Here is a 27,502-nt window from a genome sequence, read left to right on the forward strand (position 1 = left end):
TATAAAAGCAGAAATCAAAGAAGTAGAAAAGGAACAAATAGAGAAAATCAACAAAAACAAAAGCTGATACTTAGAAAACAAAATTAATAAAGCTCTAGAGCTAGATTGATCAAGACAAAAGGAAAGAAATCACAAATTACTAACATCATAAATGAAAGAGAGGACACTACTACAGATCCCACAGACCTTAAAAAGATAAAAAGGGAATACTATGAACAACTTCATGACAAAAATTTTAACAAATTAGATGACAAGGACAAATTCCTTGAAAAATACAAAAACAAGAGAAAAATTTGAGAAGTTCTATATTTATGAACAAATTCTATTTGTAATTAAAAGCCTTCCCACAAAAACACAAGGAAACAAAAAGATAAGCCACAGGTTAGAATATTTGTCTGATAAAGGATTTATTCCCAAAGTATGTAAATAACTGCTATAACAAAAAGACAAACCAATAAAAAAAGAAAGATTTAAACAGATACTTCATCAAAGATGATATATGAATTGTGAAGAAGCAAATGAAAACATGCTCCACATCATTTTTCTTCAGAGAAATAACAATTAAAACTACATGTGAAATAAAAAAAAATTGTGGCTTATTTCTTCAGTGCAATACTAATTACCAACAAAAAGGAACAACACACTGATACACGCAACAGCGTGAATGAACCTCAAAACAGCCACGATGAGTGAAAGAAGGCTGCCACAAAGAAATTTCATTTTTATAAAATTAGAAAAGGCAAAACCAAATCTAAAAAGTTGAACTCATACAACCACAGAACAGAATAGTGGCTACCAGAGGCTGAGGGGTGGGGGAAATGGGAAGATATTTGTCAAAGGGTACAAACTTCAGTTAAAAGATGAATAAGTTCTGGGGAATTAACGAACTACATGGTGATGACAGGTAACAACATTGTATTGTACACTTGAAATTTGCTGAGAGAGTAGACCTCCAAGTGTTCTCACCACACACAAAAGATAACTGTGAGAAGATGGATGTGTTAACTTGATTGTGATAATCATTTCACAGTGCATATGTACATCAAATCATCACACTGTACATCTTAAAAAAAGATCATTGTACAACCTAAATATATACAATTTTTGTCAATCATATGTCAATAAAGTTGGAAAAAAATAAAGTTTTGAGACCATAAGAGAAAACAAGGTGCAAAACTAAGACGAGCAGTTGCCTGGGAGCAGCGTGGGGAGTACTTAATCGATGGCAAAAGGGTAAGAGAGAATTTTTTAGAGAGATGGAAATCCTGATTGTAGTAGTGGTTAAAAGTATATACAGTTGTCAAAATTCAAATTGTACACTTAAAACTAATGTTTTATTGTACAGTCATGCACTGCATAACTATGTTTTGGTCAATGATAGACCATATATACAATGGTGGTCCGACAAGATGAGCACTATATCACCTAGGTGTGTAGTAGGCTATACCATCTAGGTTTGTGTCACACATTCTATGATGTTCGCACAAGAACAAAATTAGCTAACAACACATTTCTCAGAACGTATCCTTGTTGTTAAGCGACATGACTGTGTGTAAAAAGAAATGGAAAACACCCTCAAGAAGAGTTTTCTTCCTTACTGTCTTCAAAATGACTATTCTTCAGCAGTGAAAAAACAGCTCAACTGTATTTAAGTTAGACTCATGACTTTCAATATTATTTCTCCAACAGGTATCTCTACAACTCTAAATGTGAATGCACCCCAGAAAAATAATTTGATGGTCAATAAATTTGGAAATGGTTCCTACCAAAGGTTCACAAATCTTACTAGTTGTGTAATAAAGGCTTCCTTAACCCACACTATCTATGACAAGTGTCTCATGGAAGAGTTAGGGAAATGCCACTGTCCTAAATATTAAAGATCTTGCCTTAAATAATTTTCTGTACCTATGGTGCCCTAAAACACAGTCAAGCTAGAATAAGTCTTTGTTAATCTGAATAGAACACTAGAATAGTTACACTTGATAGCCAACAGGCGTCTCAAACTTACTAGGTCTAAAACTGAGCTCTTGATAATCTCTTCAAAGTCTGTTCCTAACATCTTTCTTCATCAAGGTAATAGCAATTATATCCTTCCAGTTGTTCAGGCTAAAAACCTTGGCATCAACCTTGACTCTTTGCTTTCTAACATCCCATAGACAATCCATTAGCAAAACCTGCCAGCTTCACTTTAAAAATATGCTCAGAATTAGACATGCCTCACGTCTATGGCTACCTTGGTCCAAGCCATCATTATCTCTCATCTGGATTAATGCAACAGTCCAGGAATTGGAAAACGTATTCTATAATGAAACTCTTTCTATCATGAACCAGATTAATAAATGGCTTTTCTGGGCATATGGTCTCTGTTGCAGTTACTCAACTCTGCCACTGAAGCGCAAAAGCAGCCAGACAATATGTAAATGAATAAGCACGGCTGTGTTTCATTAAAACTTTTTAATAGACAGTATTGACTTGAATTTCACATAATTTTCATATTTCATCAAATATTATTCTTCTGATTTTTCTCCCCCACCACTAAAAAATGTACAAACCATTCTTAGTTCATGGGCTATTCAAACACAGGTGGGAGGGTGGATTTGGCCCATGGGCCATAATTTGCAGACTCCTGTGAGAGCTTCCTTCCTTCCATTCTTGTGCTCTCTACTCTATTTTAAACAGAGCAGGCAGAGTAATCCTATAAAATATGAATCAGGGGGCTGGCCTGGTGGCACAGTGGTTAAGTTTGCACACTCTGCTTCTGTGGCCCAGGGTTCACGGGCTTGGATCCCAGGCGCAGACCTAGCACCGCTCATCAAGCCACACTGTGGCTGCATCCCACATAAAACAGAGGAAGATTAGTACAGACGTTAGCTCAGCAACACTCTTCCACAAGCAAAAAGAGGAAGATTGGCAACACATGTTAGCTGAGGGCCAATCTTGCTGACTGAAAAAAAAATCAGATCATGTCACTCCCCTCTCCTAAAAGCCCTCCAATGGTTTCACTGATGCTAGACTAAAAGCTAAAGTCCTTAAGATAGTCAACAAGGTCTTGCACGACGATTGAGCAACTGTTCTAATATGTACATGAGCATATCAAGATCAAATTAATTACAGGCAGATTTAGATACTGTGTTATAAAAGACAAAATGAACTGGAAACTAGTAACATAATATCAGTGTAACAAGAATAAAGGAAATGAAAACATCTGATGACAGAACTGAGAAATGAGTAAATTAATACACAAGCTTTCTGTGAGGATCAAATATATAATAATTTGAATTTATCAAAATATAAAATTTGAATTTATCAAAATATAAAAATAATTTGAAAAGTAATATATAAAGGTAAGAAATCATTATGTCACAGTTCACAGAATTCTGTATAACTGTAAACATATTAGGTAAATGTTAAGTCAAGACTATAAAAAGAAATTCAGCCAAGAAATTTAACAATCCAAGTTATTTTGAAGGGCTCACAGAAAAAGTGTGAGAATTATGATATGAATAACAAGCATTAAAATGTCATCTGAAGAAAGTTTTCTAATTATAATAAACAAGTTCAACATATATGTCTAAAAGCCTAAGGTTTACATACATAAAATAAATAATCTATTCAAAATACCACTTGTCTAATTACCAAATAATAATTTATCATAATGACTATATTAAATTAGTAACTGTATCAAAGAAGTTTAATTAAAGACACAAAAATTTGTAGAAAAGCAAACAGTACTACTTTGCAATAAAGCTTACTAGCAAACAAAAATGAACAACATATCCTGCCTTAAATATTTAGCAAAAATTAGTGAATAATTTATATTGTAAAACTCTGTAAGAATCATGAAAACTACAATTTTTCTACCCAATTAACTTACATAACAAAATAGTTACTTAAAACCAGCAATCACAAACCCCTAATCATTTCCAGGTAACATTAATTTCCTTATAGGGTGAACTTGAAATAAGAAGACCATCACTGTATCAAATCTTGATATTAACGTATTGTTTCTCTCTATATAAGCTTTGCTTAACGTCCTACCGTCATACTTAGGAAAATTTCATCACTCAGTTTGAAGATTTCCTCATAATCATTTTAGGAGAAATTACTTCTTTTGCTCATTTCCCTCTACTGCATACTAATATTTCAAAATTCTTTCACCCATTTATAAGATAACTTGAAGACAAAAATATATACATGAGAAATTTTACTTTATAGTTACATGAAGCTATCCAAAATCAATTTCATCAATATTTTCCTTCCTGACTTTAAATGTTTTCACAAATACTTACACTTTGTTTACAATTAAAAGCCACTTCTTCACTACACACCAAAGAGTTTCATAGCAGATAACTCACTTGTTACTCCATTTTCAGAGAAGCCAGTAGTATCAAGTTTGAATTTTATTCTAAGTGAAATGGCAAGTCACTGATAGGCTTTAATATGATTTACACTTAAAAAAATATCATGCTAACTCAAGGGAAATGAACTGAATGGAGTAAGACTAAAAATGAAACGAAAGATGATTTCAACTAGGGTAGCAGGAATATATGTGTTCAAGAAATACTTTGGAAGCAGATTTGTATCAGCAGTTGTTTCCTGCCAAGGATGACCTAAGTCCCCAAAGATTAGCAAAATTAGGACACTGTTCTACAGTCCTTTTCTATGAGGAGAGTGTAACTGAATTTTTCACAAAATTTCACACTGTAATTATACCAGTGTATTGAAGTCCTTAGGAATCTGAAGGAGGTAAAGATCAGGTCCACGGAAGTGAGATTTAAACAAGTGGACTGAATGTACTTATAATGGCAAGGATATTTTAAGCAGATATTTGATGGTGACAGATTTAGATTGGTCAGATAAAAATACTATATTTAACTAGAGAAAGAACTCTTCCCTAGTTAGGCATGGTTATTTTGTGATTTAAGAGACAAAAGAGGTAAAAACAAACTGATTATTAAAAATCAAAGAAACGTCTGAAATAAAAATGGTATTATTTTCAGAGTAAACAAGTTCGCTAGGTAAGATACTATCAGACTCTACTAATGAATCAAGTGTGATCATCTCAAAATCTTTATTACTTTTGCAGTGGAATTAAAATGCTGAACTGTCCCCTGAAAAAAATAATTACCAATTGCTCTAACAATGCTAAAGTTTCTCTGACTTCATATGCTTGTTAAAAAAATAACGAGAAAAGAACCTACTTCATAAGGTTGTTTTGAAACTCCAATTTGGATTTAAAGAGTTTGAACTGATTTACTAAACATTAAGTTGCATTATGGAATTACTTAAGTAGTATTAATGGAACTTATGGTGACACATTCAGATCATTAAAATTATTACAAAAATTAGAACCGTGGCACAAGAAAAGTAGGCACAATCTTTATCTAGACTATTAACCTTAAAAATCAGATGTAAAACATAAAATGGATTAGTTATTACACTTGGTTATGAAATTAATTCAAGCAAAAAGTCTACCACTCTCCATTCCCCACCTGTAGGTCCCTCAAGATAGGGTTAGATATTTTTCTATATAACATTAAACAAAGTGGGCACAAAATCATTAAAATACACACAACTCTCCTTCTACATCTTTCCAGGTAAGAAACATTTACACTAAAATAAAATAAAGACAATTTCACACTTTAGCTATAAATTCATTCTGTAAATGATAATGTAAACTGAATCATACTCCCCATAGAAACAATATGAAACTAGGAATTATGTACCAGTTCAAGACATAAACATAAAATATAAAAGTATAGTTTTTTGTTACAAAAATATCTATAGTATCACACAGCACCTTAATATAAAAACTGTCCTAAAATAACAAATAGTTGTAAGAACCATGAGAATTATTTTATTCACATTTTTGTAACGAAAGGTTTTAAAAAAAAATTTTAAAAAGCAAAGATTAAAAACTTTACTAATACCCAGGGTTTGAGATTGTGTTGGGAAACAGGCATTTTCATACAACACTGGCAGGACTGTAAACTGGTATAAACTTTTTGAAAAGCAACTTATAAATTTTAATACGAATGAAGCATTATAAAGTAAAATGCACTTACCCTTTAACCTAGTAATTCTACTTCAAAAGATTTATCCTACAAGTATATATGCACAAGTTAATTAACGCTGCTTGCTAAATTTACGCAGCATCTTCTCACTGAAGAGAGGAAACTGTCCTCTGCTGGGCATTCTGCTGTTGCATGTTTAGGGAGGTACCCTCAGAAGTTCCAAGGAACTACCATGGAGTGGGAGGCTGATGTGGAGTGGAGAATAAGATCAATGAAGATGAACCAATAAAAGAACTGAGAGGCTGAGTGTACTGAAGAGATTATTTACATAAATAAAATCTTAGGGACCGGTCCGGTGGTGCAGCGGTTACATTCGCACGTTCCACTTGGGCCACCTGGGGTTGGCTGGTACAGATCCCAGGTACGGATCCCAGGTACGGACATGGCACAGCTTGGCAAGCCATGCTGTGGGAGGCATCCCAAATATGAAGTAGAGGAAGATGAGCACGGATGTTAGCTCAGGGCCAGTCTTCCTCAGCACAAAGAGGAGGATTGGCAGCAGTTAGCTCTGGGCTAATATTCCTCAAAAAAAATAAAAAATAAAATCTTAGAGGAAAAACTTTCAGCTTCTTTTCCTCTTGCCTCATTCTTTCTTGAACTTGAGCCAATCAGGCTTTTAAACTCACCATCCATAACTTTGATCAGCAAGGTCACCAATGACCACTACTTGCCCAATCCAATGGTTAACTCCTCATTCTTATCTTCACTGAATCATCTTCCGCAACAAACGTCCTCACTTGGCTTCTAGGACTTCACACTCCTGGTTTACCTCCAACCTCAGCGGCTCCTCTCCTTGGTCTCCTTTGCTGGATCTTCCTATTTGTCCTGACCTCTGTTTGGTAAAGTACCCTTTGCTGGATCCTCCTCTTCTTCCTGACCGCTATGTGGTAAAGTACCCAGGGACCGCAGGGGCTCAGTCCTCAGACTACTCTTCTATATATTTATCCAGTCTTCAGACGATATCGTCCAGTCCCACGGTTCTAAAAGCTTTTGATATGACGATGACTCCAAAATTGACATATTCTTGCCCCATCTTCTCATCTAACCTGATTATTATAATCAAATGCCCATTTAACATTTGCTATCTCAACTTTTACACTTCCAAATTCAATTTCTTGACTTCCCTTCCAAATCTGCTCTTCCAACAGTGTAAACAGAAGACGATTCCAATTGCTCAGGGTAAAAATCTTGAAGTCATCATACATACCACATCAAATCAATCAAAATTACTGTCAGCTTTACCTTCAGAATAAATCCATAATCTGACTTCTTCTCAGCACCTTCAACACTAGTCCAAGTCACTTTCATCTCTTACATGAACTGCAAACGCTTGTGCATTGGCATCTCTGCTTTCACCATCACCCTCAAAGTCTATTCTCTATTCAGAATGATCCTTTGAAATATCAGATCGTGTCATTCCTCTCCTTAAATTCCTCCAACAGCTTTTCATCTCAGACTAAAATCCAAGATCCTTATCATGGTCTACAGGCCTCTGTAAGCTGCCAGCTCTTCATCCTCCCTCTGACTCAACCTCCGACCTACTCACTAAGCTCCTCACAGGACCCCGTTGATATACCTCAAACACGTCTCAGGGTCACTGTACTTGCTGCTCTCTTTGCTTAGAAAGCTCTTTGGATATTCAAATAATTGTATCACATTTCAATTCGTTTTTTCTTTTTCATAAACTTCACCTTCTCAGAGGCATTCTCTAATCGTCCCATATAGAACAGCATTTTCCTAATCCAAAGTTCTCTATCCTCTTACCCTGATATTTTTTCTTCACAACCTAATATAGTTTATATTTGATTATGCTTATTGTCAGTAATCTAACCCACAACCCATCCCCAGAAGGTAAGCTTCATGATGGCAGGCACTTTATTGGTCAGCTTTATTTATTGTCTTTATCCTCAAAAGCTGACACAGTGGAAGCATGAAATAAACATTTGGGAAATGAAGTACAAGGCCCAGAGGTGAGAAAAAGATTGGAGTTTCAAGAAATTCAAATAAATATAGAATGACTCAATCTGTGGGTATGGTGTGGAATGTGTGTATATTATGTGTGTACTTTCGGTATGAGGGCGAGTGAGAAATGAAGCCTGAAAGGTAAGGTATGGCAAATCATGAAGCAATTTGTAAGGACACATTAAGGAATTCTGCTTTCTTTTCTCAGAGTAAGAGGAAAGGTATGAATAGACTGCAATGTAAAGATAGGGTTGAGAGGCCCAAGACTACAAGCAGGGACACCAGTTGTGGGGTTCTGAGAGGATTCTGGCTTGAATTAGGGTAAAGAAAAGTGGGGAGGGTGAAAGAAAGTAAGCAAATTTGAGAACTGTAGGAAGTAAAGTTGACTGAGTTTGGTATTTTTCTGGATAGAGATAACAGAATATTGATGAGACAGGAAAGGCACAACTAAAAATTTCAAATACAAAGGGCTGTTAATTCACATGTTAGATAAGCAACTGCAACTGAAATGGTCAAAAGAGCAAAATTCTCAGCATCACTATTCTTAAGATAAATCTTGGAACATGAAAACCACAAAAAAGTTTCAAAAGGCTTTCATGTAATACAAGACCAAATTTAAAAAATCTACTGGCAGCTCACTGGAAGGGCAATCTGAGGTTAGACAAAACACAAATGCTGATAAGAAATGTGTTCTCTCTCCTGCAATGATTCTGACACCCCTTAGTCAAACTCCACTGAGTTAGGCCGATGATTCTTTTCTGCAATTCTCAATTCAAGATGAGGGCATCTTAAATAATACAATCCAAAATAATTGCTGGTCTCTGTATCATTCCCATTATAACTTTTACATAAACAGCAAGAAAAATATCAGAATTACCCAAATTCATTTATAGGTGAATTCTTTTCAGAAGATCAAGATTGGTCAATATTTTCAAGCCAAAAAAAATTTTCTTGAAAATATTTAAGCAATGATAAACTCATGAGACTAAACTCATTATAAACTAAAATACTGGATTTTTTTATAAAGGCCAAATAAATTTACTTAAAAAGAATAACCATGAGTTGGGAAGGAACTTACATTTTCTCCAATTTTGAATTAATGCATTCTTTCTAAATCAGTATTTGGAAAGAATAACACATAAATCTATACAAGTATAAAACAATAGTATTTATACAACGTCAAAAAGCTGCAGCAAACTTTTATGGAACAATTATGTGCTGGCATTATGCTAAGCATTCTCCATGTATCATCTCATTTAATTTCACAAAAACTACATGGGAGTTTAATGATGTTCCAATGTTACAGATGAGAAAACTGAGACAGTAAAAGGCCAAAAAGATGGGATTCAAATCTAGAAGTCAGCTCTCAAATACGATGTATTCTGTCTCCCAAAAACCTATTTAAGTAAAAACCCAAATCACTTGATAGTTCAGGATTGTAAAGCTTCTGTTTTGTTTAAATCCTTGTTTATCCAGACACCATTACCAGAAATGTATAGTAACTTTCAGTTTAATTAAAATAAATTTCGATATAGCATCCATGTTACAATAAACCTATGTAATCAAATGAACAGGAATACGAAATTACTGCAAGGTTAAATCACCTTATAGAACCCATACCTTAAAGTATTTTTATTCCATAATTTGTAATTCTAAGAAAATTTTACTACTTCAGAGGTAGTAATTAATAACAATCCTAAAAATACTTCTAAAGGATACAGATCAATCATCAAAAGTACTGTTTTCCTTTAAAATGTAAATTACATGAAATTTTTAAAAAGCTTCTGTCATTTTTTATCTACTGCCACCTTTTAATACTCAAAGATGAACAATTTTAAAATCAAAATGGTCCTTAGAGGTCATTTGCTCCAACTCTCATTTTGTAAATGAGGAAACAGACCCAGAGAAGTTTATAACCCTTCTGAAAGACACATAACTGGTTACTAACACGGCTTCTAATTCAATGTTCTTTCTCAGGTTAATAGTTTTAGAAGTAAAGTAGCTTACAGAATGATTAGAATAATCTAATAGGTAAGAGTTTTAATTATTAGACATTGGTCTATTTGCTAGATTAGGTGAACTCATTTGCTTAGTATTATATGAGCTGAATACTTTTGGCTATACAAAGCAATAAAAATCTTAAGTAACTTTTTCTGTTTATGGAACTAACAGTCCAGTATGCTTAGAAAAAACCCTTTTCTATAGAGCTTTTCAATACTGCACAATTATTAAGGAAAAGGAGAAACATTATATAGCATAATAGTATATAAATACAGATTTTAGCTCATATTTAACCTGTTAGTTTATATGCCTCATAAGATCTATCAAACAGTTAATTGTGTCAAGTAAAAAGAAAATATTTATGACTTCTAAGTTTATGTGTAGAATAGACTATCTGAGAAATAAAGAACAGCAGATGCCATACTCATTTATGTAAAAGGTTAATAAATTTTTGTTGGACAGAATACTAACAGTATTCCTAATTTTCTCAATAGTAGGTTAGGGTCCACATTCCCATATATTTTTACTAATACAAAAAATATTTTAATAATGACTTAGAAAGCCAATCATTTATTTTTAATTTTGCATTAAAAAAGATAATACTCTGGTAGTAGTTCAATCATCATTTCTAAACTAAAGGGTTCTGGAAGAATGAGGAAAAGACAATGGTAGGTGGGAATAAAGAGGGGGAGATGGAGAATGGAAGGAGGGAAGATGAAAACATAGAGGTGTCTGAGATTATTTCTTATGAGATGTCACCCTCCAAAATTACTTTCAGTGTCTAGCATCTAAGACCCCCAAACATGAACTTTAATGGTTTTTATTATCTCAGAAAAAATATTAAATGAGTTAAAGTGTGAAAAGTACCCAGAATAATGCCTGGTACATGAGTAAACGTTACCTCTTATTTTTCTAAAGAAAAATGTTATCATTATTATGGGAAAATTTAACCATCAAATAGTCTTTCTATGGGAGACAATGCTATGTTAGGAAAGTTCTTGGAACCTGTCGTCAACTCAAATAACGTGCTCCTACTAATAGGGCTCACCCAACATAAATATTACATGTACAGGCTTCTGTACCCTCATCACTTACTTACAATGAGAAATTGCTCCACAAATAAAAGAAGAAAGCTTTTGTCCTCCTACTAATAATGTACCTACATTCTTATCCTATAAGAGAGTGATATAAAGGCAATAATACTTTTCAAAAGTAGGTCACTAATTGAGTTTGCTCCCCTCACAACACTTCCTTCACAAAAATAAACAGGCTTTCCCATTTAAGGGTTTGAGCAATGTCTATGTTTATTATACTAAAGTAAATGAGTTATAAATTATTTTTATATTTTGTGGTTAAATAAAATTTCTAACAAATAACAACCTATTTTTATTAACATAAACATTACAATTATTTAAAATTAAACTGAAAAAAAGGCTTAGGCCCAAATCTAGGATTTGGAAATTAATACTTACTGCAGGTACCAGTAATTTCTTCACTTCCTCAACGGCTCTCTTTAATTTGATCTCTGCTCTGTTTTGAGCGTCTTCCACAGTGATCAGTACATGTAAATCTTCATTGAGATGCTCCCAATTGGGCTTGCCTCTATTTTGCTCCTCCTAGAAAATTTACAAAGTACACTATTACAAATTTTTCTTTTCAAAGAGAGAGTATATCTTTCATAATACCCACTTGTTGCCAAGTATTTGAGGTATGTTTTGCATATTCTTCCATGATGACTGATAAATCTTTGAATTATTTCCCTGGCAAAAAGCCTGGGTGTGTGATTACTGAATCAAATGAGAACTAATTCAACAGATATTTAGTGAGCACTTCCTATGTATTAATCATGGAGACAGATGCTAAGGCTACAACAGCGAGCAAGGCAATCTCAACCCCTGCAGTGTTCTTAGGCACTAAGAAACTTCTGTATGGTGTCCTCCTTAGGTTCTCAGGAAAAGAATGGTATTATTTTTGTATGTTACGAGTTAAGTAGAAGGTTATCAAGGTTAATTTAAGCAAGTCACTCGTCAAGGTCACACAGTTAATAACTCGACAATTTAGGCGCTGAATCAAAGTTTTCATTGTCAAATTCAGTCATCTTTTCAATTTGTTACAACTATTTTTAATAACTGGCTAAATTCAAGATTAGGAAAAGTATTTTGCAAATAGACATTACTGTGTAAGAGAAATGCCATTTGTTTTAAGTATTTCAAGTAGTAATTACAGAAACATTTCACTATAATCACAGTAAGAAATAAATGTTTAAGTATAGTTTAACTATATTTCCATTAGACCTTACTTTAAAATTAGTGAACTGTAAGGTCAGTCTTTAATTATATCCACCCATAAGTACTAGTTTAATAGAGAATATCTATGTTGCATTTCCCTGATGTCTTCAAATCACCTAGTGAGGAATATCCCTAGCATGGAAACACTGGCAAGCTACAGGGAGTTTAGAAGTAGAGTTGGCCACATTTCCCTCTTACCTAAGATATAAGAACTTCAGAATTGCTTCTTGTTTTAAGTTTTAGAGCTAATAAGATATTTATAAAACATAATTTATAAATCTACATTTTTAAAAAATTTTAAAAAATAAGAATATAAATTTATAAATAATATAAAAATGGCATAAATAAATGCACCTAGTTCAGTGTAAGGTACTATACATAAAGAAAAAAAAACACCTGTTGTTGCTGAATGTTCATCTTAAAGGTCACTATTTACTAAATTATGAGATTCCAACCAAAGAAAATAAAACTAGTATAAATTAACAAAACTGATATAATAAAACACGTTTCTACTACCATTCCCATGTTTACAGAGGCCACGCTAGGGAAATCTAAGGAGCTGGTCAATAAGGATAGAAATAAGTTCCAAGTCAAGTATATGCTTCTGCCTTTATTTTCTGTTAATGCCATTAAAATGAATATGCATCCAAATGTTGTGAGGGGAAACAAAAAACCAGGCAAAGCACACCATCCTAGGGTAGGCCATCTACGTGTTCCCAAAGAGTGAACTCAGAGTCACCACAGCGCACTCACAGGAATACAACAGGGGATGTGAAATTCCAAGGGCAACGACAGTCAATGTCTGTCAGACACCATGCAAACTCCCAGCTCAAAATATCTGAATTTTTCAACATTATATCATGCTACTTCCCTTTTGATGATGTCATATCTTTGCAATGCTAAGTTTTCAGCGGTTGATGAAATAAAAGGAAGTCCATGCAAAAATCAATTTGGAACAGGAAAAGAAGGTGGTGGTAGTGTCCAATCTGATTCTCAAGTTTGAGAATTTGAACAGTGCCCAAGAGAAACACACATCTCCCGTTAATAAATAATGTGGTTATTTATGAATAAAATTTAAAATTTTTTTCAATTTAAGTTGTTTTGATATAAACGCTAATTAAGTTGCTTGGAAGTAACTATTTAATCAAATAAAAAACTACTAAGTAATTCTCTTTGCCTAGGGGACACTATGAAAAACTGAGAAACGAAAGAGTCAATGAGTCAAGAAATTGGCACCCTCAGGGTTATCTGTATGCCAAAGAATGTAAAACATATATATATATCTACTGTGGCAAAAAAAAAAATCAATTTGTTAAATTCAGATTTTAATTTTTATGTTTAAAAGTGTTGACAACATTTACTCACCAAAATTTGTGTTTTTACTTTTTTAGCTATTTTTGGAATAGAGCTAATAAATAAAAAAGTTACTTGTACTATTTGATGAACCTAAAAGTGTGTCTATATGCATATGAATAAGGGACTTCTGCTTTTGGCTAAGATAAAGTAACATGAACATGATTCACTATCGTGCCTGAAACAACCAAAAAACAGGCAAAACAACCAAAAAACCATTCTCAAGCCCCTGGACCTCAGGTGATAAGGACAGTAAGGCTAAGTGATGGGAAATCAACAGGGTAAGTCCCACTATTGCCCCAGCTCCCAGGCTTGGGAGTCTCCAGGCAGTAGCCCTGGGAAGAGTGCCAGGCTAACATGACTCCTTGGGTTGAGGAGACTAAGCTGAGAATCCAGGGACACCTAAGTAGCTAGAGTTCACAGAAAAAGAGTACTGGAAAGAGCTGCACAGAAAAAGAACTCTGGAGACCTGCACAAGGTCTACTCCGGCATTCAGCTGATGACTGATCAGTGCATGCACGTGAGGAAGCACTGGAGGCCAGGAAAGAACCATCCAGAGGATTCAAGGTACAAGAGCCAGGTTCTCACATAGAGCCAGCAGGAAGACTTCATGATTCACAGTGGGTATAAAGTGCACAGGTCTCGCCTCAGTGGTGGGAAATAATTACACCTGCTCTGAGCACTGTTCAGTACTACCTAAATCTTAAAAGAAGACCTCAAAGGAGCAAACTGTTTCCAACTAACTTAACTGTGTCCCAGAACAAAGCTCAAGAATACTTACAGGAACACGAAATAACCACATAACAAGGTAAAAATCACACTATCTGGCAACTAATCAGAAATTAACAGGCATGCAAAGAAGCAGAAAATGTAATATATATAAGAAAAATCAATCCATCGAAACCAACCTGTAACTGACACAGATGTTGTAATTAGTAGACAGACACTAAAAGCTAGTACGTGTGCGTCAGACACTAATGCGTACAGATACTAATACAAGGAGAACTGAGGAACATTTATAACCCAAAATATTTAAGAAAGGTCTAAGAATAAAAACTAAAATCATAAATGACTTGCCACAAACTTTTATACAAGGAGAAGACAAAAAGCCAGAGGATTTAAAGGAAATAATATTACTTACATGATAGGAACAGAGAACAAAGTTGTAGTATAACTTGACATTGTGCTTTACTGAAGGAATAAATTTTGGAGTTGTGAAACACCTTGGTAAATGTATACTCTTAATTAATTCAATAACTTAGGTGTCAGTTAAAAATACAAAAGTAAAAGAAAGTTATACTATCTTACTATTTGCTTCAAAATAAACAGTTTTGCTTACAGTTCTAAAAACAGTTGAAAGAACAAAAACATAGAAAAAGACAGTGAAATTAATGCAATCATGTAGCTTCATTCCCTCCTAAAATACTGTAGAGTTTAAAATGTACAATCTCATAAGGAAGAAGAAAATGGGAAAGGAAACAATGTAGGAACTAGAAAGCAGATGGCTAAGTAGTCAGGGACTGACTTAGTCAACCCCAGGAGAGGAGGAACCAATTTATATTGCAGACTTCCCCCAAAGGCCAAGGAAATTGGAAGCAATGGAAACAGGGGCAAGGGTAGGGCTAAGAGTGGAAGATTGGCTGAATTCTCATTAAGGAGCAGCTGAATCTCCACATCCCTTGTCCCCAAAGAGCTAGCTATCTGGCACTCTCTAATTCCCAGCAAAAGACTAGACACATATTCCTAAAAAGTTCCCCTTTCTGGAACTGGGTTTTGAGGGGCAGTTGATGGGATCATTTACACACTGAAGGCTAAGGTGTCCAGCCTTCACCCTGATTCTACACTCAGAGCCAAGGCAGCCCAGCCCACACAATGGGGCAGGACATTGAACACCTTTCTGTGAGGAGTCTGACCAGCCCAACAAACGGAAAACAACCTGAAGAAAGCAAACACTGAGCAGGGAGAAGAAAATCTCAAAAATCCTCGCAGAGTTAAAAAAAGATACTGAATCCTTAAAACAAGTAAAAAATGCTATTAAAAGAATTCAAAATATACAAAGGAACTCTTGAAACCAAAAATATGATAGTAGACATGAAAAACTTAAGAGGAGTTAGAAGATAAAAATTGAGGAATTCTCCCTCCAAGTAGCAAGACAGAGATGGACAGTGGTAGAGAGTAATATAAAAATTAGAGATCTAGTTCAAGAGGTTCAGAAACTAAATGACAGATCACCCACCAAGAAAAACAAAAAGGAAGCATAAGGGAGAAAAAATCATAAACGTAAAACATACTTTTAAAACAGAACTGAAGGATGAGAACTTCCAAATGAAAAGGGACTACTGAGTTCTCATACAATGAAAAAATGAAATGAAAACTAAGAAGGAACAACTAGTAGCAAGGTTAAGTACACAATGTAGCAACAGGGAACCGATAACAAAAGAATCTCTCACAGAGCAGGAAGCGACTGTGGTGGTGGTGGCAAGACAGCAGAGGGGGAGACAGAGACCCTGGTTTTCCACACCAGGCCTTACAGATACATACTTTTAATCTACGAGCATATCAAACTTCGTTTAAAAAAAGATTTTAAGATCATTCTACCCAGAAGCCACATTTATCCAATTGTAGTCCATTCTAACTTAAGAAGAGATTAAGTAAATTCCTTCAATAGTGAGTTTTGAGCCTAGTAATTATTCAACATAAATATAATTTCTCCTGTGTTCTCTTTCTGTTTCTTATCTAATGAAGGCAATCTGGAATTGGCAAATACTATAGAGAAGTCAATAAAACATATCCACAAACGTTCTCTTTTAATCATAAACAGACAAGACATAGAATAAGATTATAGGGTGCCTACTTCTATACCCTAAAATACCTACATTAAGAATCTACTCCCCAAATTTCTCTCTTCAATATTTTGGGACAAAAGAAAGACTGAAATGAAGCAGAGAGGAGGGGTAACAAAACGGATATAGACCAAAAATGTTGTATCTCTTAGAAATTGTGATCTATGAGGCATTAATTTCTTTTTACAGATGTATTTCAAATAATATTTCAAATATTTCAAATAATAACAATCTTAGCTGAGATACTAATAGGAAAAAATAGCTCATTATCATGAATTATGATGTCTATTTTAGTGTTACCCAAACCAATGTCATTTCATGTTATGTGCCACCAAATCTTCAGCAATAGAGAAGAACATGGGATTTTTTGCATCAACATATTCCTAAACATACATTTCCACCACAGTCCTCCCTGCTGATTTCTAGACCTCCAACTTCCAAGTGCCAACTTGAGATGTGTACGTCAGTGTTTTTAAAGTGCTCTCAAATCAACACATCAAAACTGGAGTTCATCATCTCCCTTCTCCAAACTTGTCCACAACTACGTCTCAGTTATTACTGATCTTGAATGAGTTTTCTGAAAAGCATGGATTTTTAACACTTGAGCACAAGCACCAACTGGTTTTGTAAAAAATCTTTGAAATGCAGTCATAAGCTTATTTGTGCCCTGACAGAGAAAGACTGCTGTACATTCATTCACCCATTCACTTTAATCCACACTAACTTCAAGTGCCATTTCTTACTCACTGTCCCATGATATGCTTATATTCCCTCCATGTTGTAAATAAACCAGCCTATTCCCAAGTTTGCGAATAGTTTAAGTTTTTGTTTGTCCATAGTTTTAAGTTTAAATTAAGCAATTTATTTATTGCCTAGGTCCAGGATGCCTCTTCTTTCCCCTTCTTTAATAGTGACTTTATCTTTTGTTCTAAGTATCATACTGTAGCTTACTGTTATCTATGCATGGTCTAATTCTAGCTATTAGAAAGTCTGATCCCAGGTGAAGACCAGAACCATGTCTCATTGATGTTTATACTCTTGACAGTATGTATACACTGACTTTACACATATCGAGCACTAAACAAATACTTACTGAATTGAGCAACTGAGCTTTTATTATTGAGCATCATTAAAATCAAATATCAAATTGTACATTAATAAATCGCAGCTTTCCCCACAGCGTTCTGCCGTATTCAGTATCACTCTGTCTCTGTCTATAGAAACCTCCACACCATCTCCCTTAATCATGAATCTTGGGCTCGGCCTGCTGTTTTCTGACTCCTATTGAAGTTGCCATTTCCATTTGACAATCTTGACCTCCATTTTTTATTCTTGTTCTCTTACTTCTCTTCTAGTCACTCTCCCAGATTTTCTACAATCATGCTCACGAAGTCTGAACTCCACATCCCTCCACAGCTTTTCCTTTGCTCTGTCACCTCAATACTACCTTATTTCAATGTATCAGAAGAACGGAGTATAAGGGAAGAATGGGATATAAGGGTCAAAGTCTTTTTAAAACTCCAAGACTAAACTTATATCTTACTATAACAGAGCACCACAAAGATAAATTATATATAAGAAATTACTGTGTGTATAAATATGCTCAAAGCTCAAAACCGCTGACCTTGGATCTTTTGATTTGAGGGAGGCTGAAATGACAAGAGAGCTCTTAAGGAAATGGAATATACTTTACATAGTAAATTAAAGTTTAGTAGCATATAAAACAACTTTATAATACCATTCATACTTCATCATAGAGCAGGTAGACAATTACCAACGATCCTTTATTATGGTCTATATTCTTGGCAAATATATTATAGAAAAGTAAATTTCAAATAACTCAGTCTCTCAGGTGACGCTAAAGAAACTCGGAAATGAAAATGATGATGATGATAATGATAGCTACGCCTTTTTTAAACACTTATTGCTTGCTGAGTACTATGCTATGCAATAGAAAGACATCACCTCATTCAATCCTCCTAACAGCCATGTGAGTACAGTACTGTCATTGTTACTAATTTGTTAACGAGGTCGAGGCAGACATGGCTTGTCCAAGTCACATAGACAGTAAGTGTTCTACAGCCAAGCTGAGGTACCAAGGCAGAACAACTTTAGGGCCTGCATCTTAACAACTAATTCCTAGTACAAGACATAACCTGCACGAGAGCCCTAAAATTAAGGAAATTGCCCTAAAACAGCTTCACAAATTAGTGAGAGTCAGAAACAAAACACTGAGGTCTTGAATCTTTAAGAATTTTTTTCTACTTTACCATTTTACCTTTCAACATTCTTTTGCATGGAATTCTAAGCAGATCTTGTCCTCACAGAGTTTTAGAGCTGACAGGGACTTAGGATGCAGATAAACAAACAGATTAATTGATTATTTGGTAAATCTGGGCTTTGTTTTTTTTGTATTGGTCCTGTTTCCTAATTCCAAGTCAAGTGCTCTTTCTCTCTCCTAAGTGAATTCCTGAGTAAGTCCTGTGAAGAGCAATATCAAATATGAAAAACAATATCAAGAATAAAGTCAAGAGAAGCACCTGGTAAAAGAGATCTCTTACACCTACAAAAATGCTTTTTTCCTGGACGACAGAATTGCCTATCAAATTTCAATGACACAAATATACTAAAATGATAAACCTGTGACCACTTAACACACAGAATTCCTCCATTCACTAAAGTTTTCAATAGATGAGATTCTCAAAACTAAAATTTAGTCTTAATATACAATGCATATATCCAACATTATGCTAAGTCAGGGCTAATTGAAACCATCATCCTGAAAGAAGTTCTAACCATTAGTTTTAAATAAAACATCATCCACTTCATTTTGGAATCTGCTGTTTACAGGGATATAAAAATAGTAAGTAAAAAACACTCTCAACATTTGAGAAAATACTTTTGTTTCTGATTAAAAACAAAAACACCCGATGAGTCGCTGCCCTATGAAGTTTTAAATTAGGCTCTAATTACAGTATCTGTTTGAACAACAAAGTAATTCTATAACATGAAGTATCAGAATACACTGATTGTCCCAACTCCTGCTGACAGACTCTTTTAATTATACATTTCTAATCAGGAAAATGAGCACAAGACTTCTCCCCCTACTGTGCTCTTAATGTGAAAGTTCATGTGCCAAAACTTCCTAGATAGGAATTCCAAAAGTGTTATAATATTTAAGCAAACCACGGTTCAAATAACACACTTATGAATATATACATTTGAAGCCAAGTGATAAACTCAGACATGTAACCATCAGCGATTGTACTTACAATCAAATTAGCTTAAGAAATGTTGATTGACAAAATGGACATAAAGTAGACTTCACAGTTTAATTGCTAACTGACTCTAGTTATAAAGTTGAACTCAAAAATTTTTTTAACCTGAACTTAAGTCCAACAACAATCATGTTTTCAAAGCAAATTATTTTCTAATAATATACGAAGAACAAAATAATTTTATCTCATCTAGGCAAGCCTTTATAGGCAGCAAGAATCTAACAAATGCTTATTAAATTAAGCACAATGAAACATATTTGCTAAATTCAAAGAACTTTCATTGTTTTATGTCAAAGATTTTCCAAGTTATAAACAAAAGGACTATTCTTAATACTTTTCCTTCACAAGAAAAACCTATCTTCTACACACCCACAGCCAACATCATACTCAATGGGGAAAAAATGGAAAGCCATCCCTCTGAAAACAGGAACAAGACAAGAGCGCCCAATCTCATCACTCTTATTCAACACGGCACTGGAGGTTTTGGCCAGAGCCATTAAGCAAGAAAAAGAAATGAAACCAAATAGGCAATGAAGAAGTGAAACTCTCACTGTTTGCAGATGACATGATTTTATATATAGAAAACCCTAAAAAAAAATCCATCAGAAAACTATTAGAAATAATCAACAACTACAGCAAAGTTGCAGGGTGAAAAATCAACTTACAGAAATCAGTTGCATTTCTATACTTCAATAACAAATTAACAGAAAAGAACTCAAGAATACAACCTTATTTACAATCCCAACAAAAAGAATAAAATATCTAGGAATAAATTTAACCAAGGAGGTCAACCTATACAATGAAAACTACAGGACATTATTCAAAGAATCAATGATGACAAAAAGAAATGGAAAGATATTCTATGTACATAGGTTGGAAGAACAGTTAAAATGTCCATACTACCTAAAACAATCTACAGATTCAACGCAATCCCAATGACATTCTTCACAGAAATAGAACAAAGAATCCTATAATTCATATGGGGCAACAAAAGACCCCGAATACCAAAAGCAATCCTGAGAAAAAAGAACGAAGCTGGAAGCATCACAATACCTGACTTCAAAACATACTACAAAGCTATAGTAATCAAAACAGCATGGTATGCGTACAAAAAAAGGCACACAGATCAATAGAACAGAACTGAAAGCCGAGAAATAAAACAACAGATCTATGGACAGCTAATCTTCGACAAAGGAGCTAAGAACACACAATATGGAAAGGAAAGTTTCTTCAATAAATGGTGCTGGGAAAACTGGCCAGCCACATGCAAAAGAATGAAAGTAGACCATTATCTTTCACCATACACACAAAAATAAACTCAAAATGGATCAAAGACTTGAAGCTAAGACTTGAAATCATAAAACTTCAAGAAGAAAATATAGGCAGTACACTCTTTGACATCAGTTGTAAAAGGATCTTTTCGAATACCAAGTCTACTCAGACAAGGGAAACAAAAGAAAAAAGAAACAAGTGGGACTTCATCAGACTACAGAGCTTCTGCAAGGCAAGGGAAACCAGGAACAAAATGAAAACACAACCCACCAAGTGGGAGAAAATATTTGCAAATCATATATCCAACAAGGAGTTGATCTCCATAACATATAAGGAACTCACACAACTGATCAAAAAAAAAAAAACAAACAAACCAACAACCCAATCAAAAAATGGGCCGAGGATATGAAAAGACGTTTTTCCAAAGAAGATATACAGATGGCCAATAGGCACATGAAAAGATGCTCAACTTCACTGATCATCAGGGAAATGCAGATCAAGACTATGCTTAGATATCATCTTATACCTGTTAGAATGGCTATAATCACCAAGACAAAAAATAACAAATGTTGAAGAGGTTGTGGAAAAAAGGGGAACCCTTATACACTGCTGGTGGGAATGTAAACTGGTGCAGCCACTATGGAAAACAGTATGGAGATTTCTCAAAAAATTAAAATTAGAAATACCAGATGACCCAGCTATCCTACTACCAGGTAATCAGCCAAAGGACTTGAAATCAACCACACAAAGAGACTGATGTACCCCTACGTTCACTGCAGCATTCTTCACAATAGCCAAGACATTCAAGGAACCCAAGTTCCCATCGACTGATGATTGGATTAAGAAGATGTGGAGTGTGTGTGTGCGCGCGTGCACGTGTGTGTGTGTGTGTGTGTGTATAAATATATGGAATACTATCAGTCATGAAAAAGACAAAATCGTCCCATAGCAATAACATGGACGGACCTTGAGGGTATTACATTACGGGAAATAAGCCAGACAGAGAAGACAAATACCACATGACTTCACTCATATGTGGAAGATAAACAAACACACGGACAAAGAGAATAGATTAGTGGTTACCAGGGGGAATGGGATTGGGGGGTGGGCACAAGGGGTGAAGCAACACATTTATACGGTGAGTGACAAATAATAATGTACACCTGAAATTTCACAATGTTATACACTATTACGATCTCAATGAAAAAAAAAGACAATAACAGAACATCAGAAACAATTTGATGCCAGTATTTCCCCCCATGATTGGGAATGATCCAAGTATGTTCCCTATGAATACTTCCATTCAGCATGGTACTGGAAGTATCAACCAATTAAATGAAACAAAACAAAGTGATAAGCACTGAAATGGATAATAATTATATTATATTACTCAGATTATACAGTTGTGTGCATAGAAAATCCAAAATAATATAAAGATGTATTACTCAAATTAAGAAGGAATTTCAAATGTCATTGGATACATGGTCAATATATAGAAATCAACTGTATTTCAGACTTCTGGTTCTGGATCAAGATGATGTACATGAAAGTCTCCCCATTCCTTGCCTTTATATCAGCAAGCCTGATTTATACTTCTGACTTTCAGAATTGTAAGGTAATAAATCTGTGTTGTAGTAAGCCACACACACACACACACACACACACAAACAACAACTATTTCCTACAAACACAATACTAAATAATTGCCAGGTATGTTCTCCTTCCAATTTTCATATGTTAATTCCATTAATTTAACTGTAATTAATGTGTGTCCGAACTAAACTTATGTACTGCCAGTTCTGGCCAAATAATACTGGTCTGTCTCAATGATGATCAAAACTAGTAAGATTTCTCTAGATCAGAGCTGCTTTTAGTATGCAGAAAGAATTTTGGATGCGACTGAGAAGCTGAATATGATCCTGATGATACCATAGTTAAGGTTGAAAAGATTGAACTAAATATGTGCAAAGAGTTTCCCATAAAAAGATAAAAACAAACAGATGATTTTTAATTTCATTTCTCAGCAAGTTTAAAGATCACTGTCTGGCTAACGTTTAACAAAAACAGAGAGTAGGAATAGAAATAAAGAACTTGCGGGAAATCTTTACTTTGGGCTGAGTTCCTGTTTCTAATGATCACTTACATAAAAGTAGTTATTGCCCATGGAAGCATGAAATACTTCTTTATAGCATTAATAGAATCCTTTCACTACCCATATGTGAAATTTTGTATACTGGGTCTTATTCTCTCCACTATCTAGCAGACATAAGAAAAGATTATTAAAGACAGAAAAACAATCATTTGTTTTAAAATGTTAAATTGAAATATTTATTTGCTGAGGGTATACCAAGAAAAGATTTTTCTTAAAAAAAGATTAAAAAAAAAAAAAGACTAACATTTCTACTTATACTCATTTTCCTTCTCAAATCACCAAAACTCAATTTCAAAAATCATCTCAATGAAATTTTCCCCAGGTCCTCTCAGACAGGATATTTCCTGTATTTCCATTGTATCATTTGTTCTTTTGACATAGTAAGTCTGATGTGTATCGCTATCTAAAAAGCTTCAGCAAGTCTGGAGTCAGACTCATCTCCATATCCCTTAGCAATGACTATAATATAAACGCCCCATAACCGTTTAACATTTACTACTGCACAGAATGAGACACAAAAATAAAGTCACAGCTAATATTATTAATAACAAAGTAACATACACAGGGTTTTGTACTCAGCATTTTGTATCTATAAAGTTAATCAATCCTTTTAAACCTTAGAGGTAGGTATTATCATCATCGATTTCTTCTTTAAAAATGAGATAAGCTAATGGGCAGAAACTTTACTCAACATCACTCAGCTAAACTGACCTGATATCAGACACTTCTGCCTTAAACACCTGACAGCTAACAGTATACTAAGTAAGAAGACAAGAAAGGTTAAACATAATATTTAAAAACCAAAATAATAAAAAAGATTAAAACTATTTCACTGAAAACAATAACAAGAAACGAGATGATTATTTTGACAAATTCACCTACAGGATAACTTACTGCCTCAAGCAAAGACCATCACTAGGTCTATGGATGACAGTTTTAAGGAGACGGGAAGAGGGTGGCAGCTCCTGGTTCACTGTTAGAAAGCTCCATTTGCCCGAGGGAATTTATTCAGAAAGTAAGTTCTACAGACATTCAAAACAAAAGGAAACAATTATTTGTTTTAGAATATGATTTTTAAATATGAATTTTGAATATTCATTTGCTGATATTCTAAAGGAATTTATGATACTACACATACTAGCCACTTACTAGCTGTCTAATCTTGGGCAAAATATCTGAACCTCGGTTTCCTCACATGTAAAACAGATGTAAGTGTAGTATTTATGTCACAGGACTGTGATGAATTCTAAATGTGTTAGGTTTGTATAGCACATAGAAGAGTACCTAGCATCTCGTAAGAGCTGTGAAACTGACATTACCATGGTTTGAACAGCCTATCTAAAATCAAAGAGCGATAAATGATTATAGGAAATGACATAAGCAGGAATACAGAGAAGGGATGACTGAAAAACAGCAAATAAACTGACATGACTAGAGGTTACAATTTAGAAAAATGAACTGGAAAAGTACTTTGGGGATAAAGAGTACGAGCTTAAGATAATCTATTTTTAATTAGTCAATAAAAAGATATTAAACATATTAAATAAAAACATGACATTATTTTAAAGTATACTTTTTAGGAGAAAGAAGCTTAATAAAGGATCCATCTGTAATCTTTGGGGTTGTAGACTGGAGGAGAGCTCAGCTGATCAAAAACACTGGACTGCCCTCCATACAGGGTTTGGATTTGATGCATAATAAAGGAGGATGACTATAGTTTCCCAGGAAGAGGAATAAACCATGATTATTCCATGAGCTCTACACAATATAGACTAAAAGAGTAGTAAAAGGAATTTATAAAAAATTGATGAAATTGAAGAATGAGTTCAAATATTACTTCTTCCATAATATTTTCCCAAGTTACCCTATCAGAATTCATCTAAACATTCATCATATTAGTCTGCCTTACTTCCTGAAGCAAGAGATCACAGCCTAATGTTATGTAATTAGGATTTCCAAATGTAAGAGAGCAACAGCACATGGTTCATTAATGTTACGGTCCGTTAGGACCGTAAGACAGAAGACAAAGAGCAGCTCCATTACTTGTAGCTGTTACTTTGCTATGTCCCACTCAACCTAATGCCACTGTGGAAATTTATAGCATTCATATTGCCCAAATATTAATTCACAGCTGCCTTCATGTGATCTTGAACCCATCAGTGAGAAACGGCATCACAAACACAATTGTGTAGAATAATAACCTTAACCTATAATTGCTGATTTAAGAATGCATATCTGTGGGTGTATGGGAGAGCCATGGTGTTATAACTGAACTTCGAGATCCTTGGTAAAGAAAAAAAGCACAAAATTTATAATTGTTTTATATTCCATGGGGTTAAGCACCTATCAAGTATTCATATTCACTGACTGATAACTAGAATGTTAAGTTTGCTCCAAGCCCTAAATCATCATTTACTCATTACAGCATAGAGAGCAAATATAAAAAGAATTGGTTAGGTAGGAAGGTAACACAGAAGAAGGTCTCTCCCCACTCCCTACCCCCAAAAAGTGGACAGGGTACATAATATAGTAAGCAATGAACAGACTTCTATGCCAGCCTATTTAGTGCCTTATTTCAGCCTTATTTCGTTATCTCTGTAACATTAAGCAACTATTTCTATAACCTTGAGCAACTCGTTCATATATTTATTTATTTAATAAATATTTATTGAGTTTTTCTATTACACAGAAGGTAACAGATGCTATTCACCATCTAACTAAAATATGAACACAATGGAAAGCATCTTCTGAGGTACAAAAGAAACTTTACAACCACCATACGCAATCACTGTAATGCTTATGAATTAAGCTACCATTAACAATTACTGTGGTTAATTTTGAGAATGAGCTGCAATTTAAATAATGTAAATAGTAATCATAATTGGAGAAAACACCTTCTTGAAAATGACCCAGATACCTAAGGATCTATCAACCGTCTATATTCTAAAACAATAAATATAAAAATACTAAAGGTAATCCTTTAGTATTTATTTACTAATCCTGAATGGTAGCTATCATTAACCATATTTTACAGATGAGGAGACTTAGAGAAAGTAACTTGTCTTAAGCCTTTCAACCAGTAAGTAAAAGACCCAGAAGGTGAACACAAATCTGACTTTCTCTCACGTCCTCCCTCCACCATGCCACACTGTAAGTATCATCACTGAACTCATCCTTTTTGCCGGTCCACATGAAATCTGACATTATCTCTAAGGTCCCCTTCTTGTCAAGCTGTCTCAAGAGCTCTTTCATCCTGATTTTCTGTAGCAGTCCTAGTCACTGGATTCTTATTAATGACACATTTTTATAGACAACTCTATATATCTACACATCTCATCTTTTCATTTCTACTATGGCTACTTAAAGTTAGGATTCCTGCCTGATACTTCGTAAAATATTCTTCACATTCAGATGTTTATTTAGTGAAACAGTAAGAACCTGGTGGGAAATGGGAGAAAAAAATACCATGTTCAATGAACACCAATTCTACACCTAGTTCAGCTCTCTGGTTTTCTCTATAGAGCAGAACAGGTACCGACAGATCCTCAGTGAACAGAACGCCCAATGACTACTTTCATGCTGCTCTGAAAAGAAAGGGAAAGAAATACTGAATAAGTAAATTCAGACATCCATAAAAAACGCAAACCTTGTAAACACCCATTGCATTTGGGACGATTTGGAACAGGCAAATTATAGTGGTCTTTCTAGGTTTACTTAGTCAAATCTTCTTGCCAAAATATAAAATTGACATTCTAAGAAAAAAATGAATTTATAAATAGAATTAACTTGACTTTCTTTGAAAAATAGAGCATTTTATTCTAATTGTTCCATGCTAAAAGAAGTGATTTTACTTTAGGCAGTTAGTAGAAACTATCAGACAATAAACGGAACCCTAACCCTCAAAGTCTGCAGCTCACAAATTGCAAACAATTTACATACCTACATGTACAAATTTAACCTTAATGTTGTTAACAACACCTAAATTTACATCCCTTGCTCATCAAAGAAATATAATATCCTTTGATATCCATAAATAAAGTAAAGGCCTTTCTCCCAATAAATACAAAATACTCTCTTCCTTAAAATATTCAAATGGTTTGCAATCATTCTGAAAAATATATTCGGGAAACCTGGATGACTACTTTAGAAATGAGACTGTGGCTCCCCTCAGTTATGCCCAGTTTTGGAATAAAACAGAACATGCGACCAACGAAAAATTACTTCTATGTAAAACATTGTTTTGCAAACGTGCTTATCTGAGCCACTTCTAATCAAAATC

The 27,502-nt window shown here is 34.4% G+C and overlaps 1 protein-coding gene across 34 annotated transcripts in view; it reads right to left on the reverse strand.

Annotated features, from left to right (window-relative positions):
* QKI (QKI, KH domain containing RNA binding) overlaps positions 1 to 27,502 on the reverse strand; it is a 151,737-nt gene that overhangs the window by 32,479 nt on the left and 91,756 nt on the right. For all 34 annotated transcript variants that reach the window (XR_011434321.1, XR_002805179.2, XM_023632815.2 and 31 more), the window contains one exon: positions 11,510 to 11,653. Coding sequence is in view for 32 of the 34 variants with exons in the window: in XM_023632815.2 (XP_023488583.1) it covers positions 11,510 to 11,653 (144 nt within the window). In the remaining 2 variants the exon portion in view is untranslated. The remainder of the gene's footprint in view (positions 1 to 11,509; positions 11,654 to 27,502) is intronic.

The sequence above is a fragment of the Equus caballus genome, chromosome 31, assembly GCF_041296265.1.
Source record: "Equus caballus isolate H_3958 breed thoroughbred chromosome 31, TB-T2T, whole genome shotgun sequence".
NCBI classification, from domain to species: Eukaryota; Metazoa; Chordata; class Mammalia; order Perissodactyla; family Equidae; genus Equus; species Equus caballus.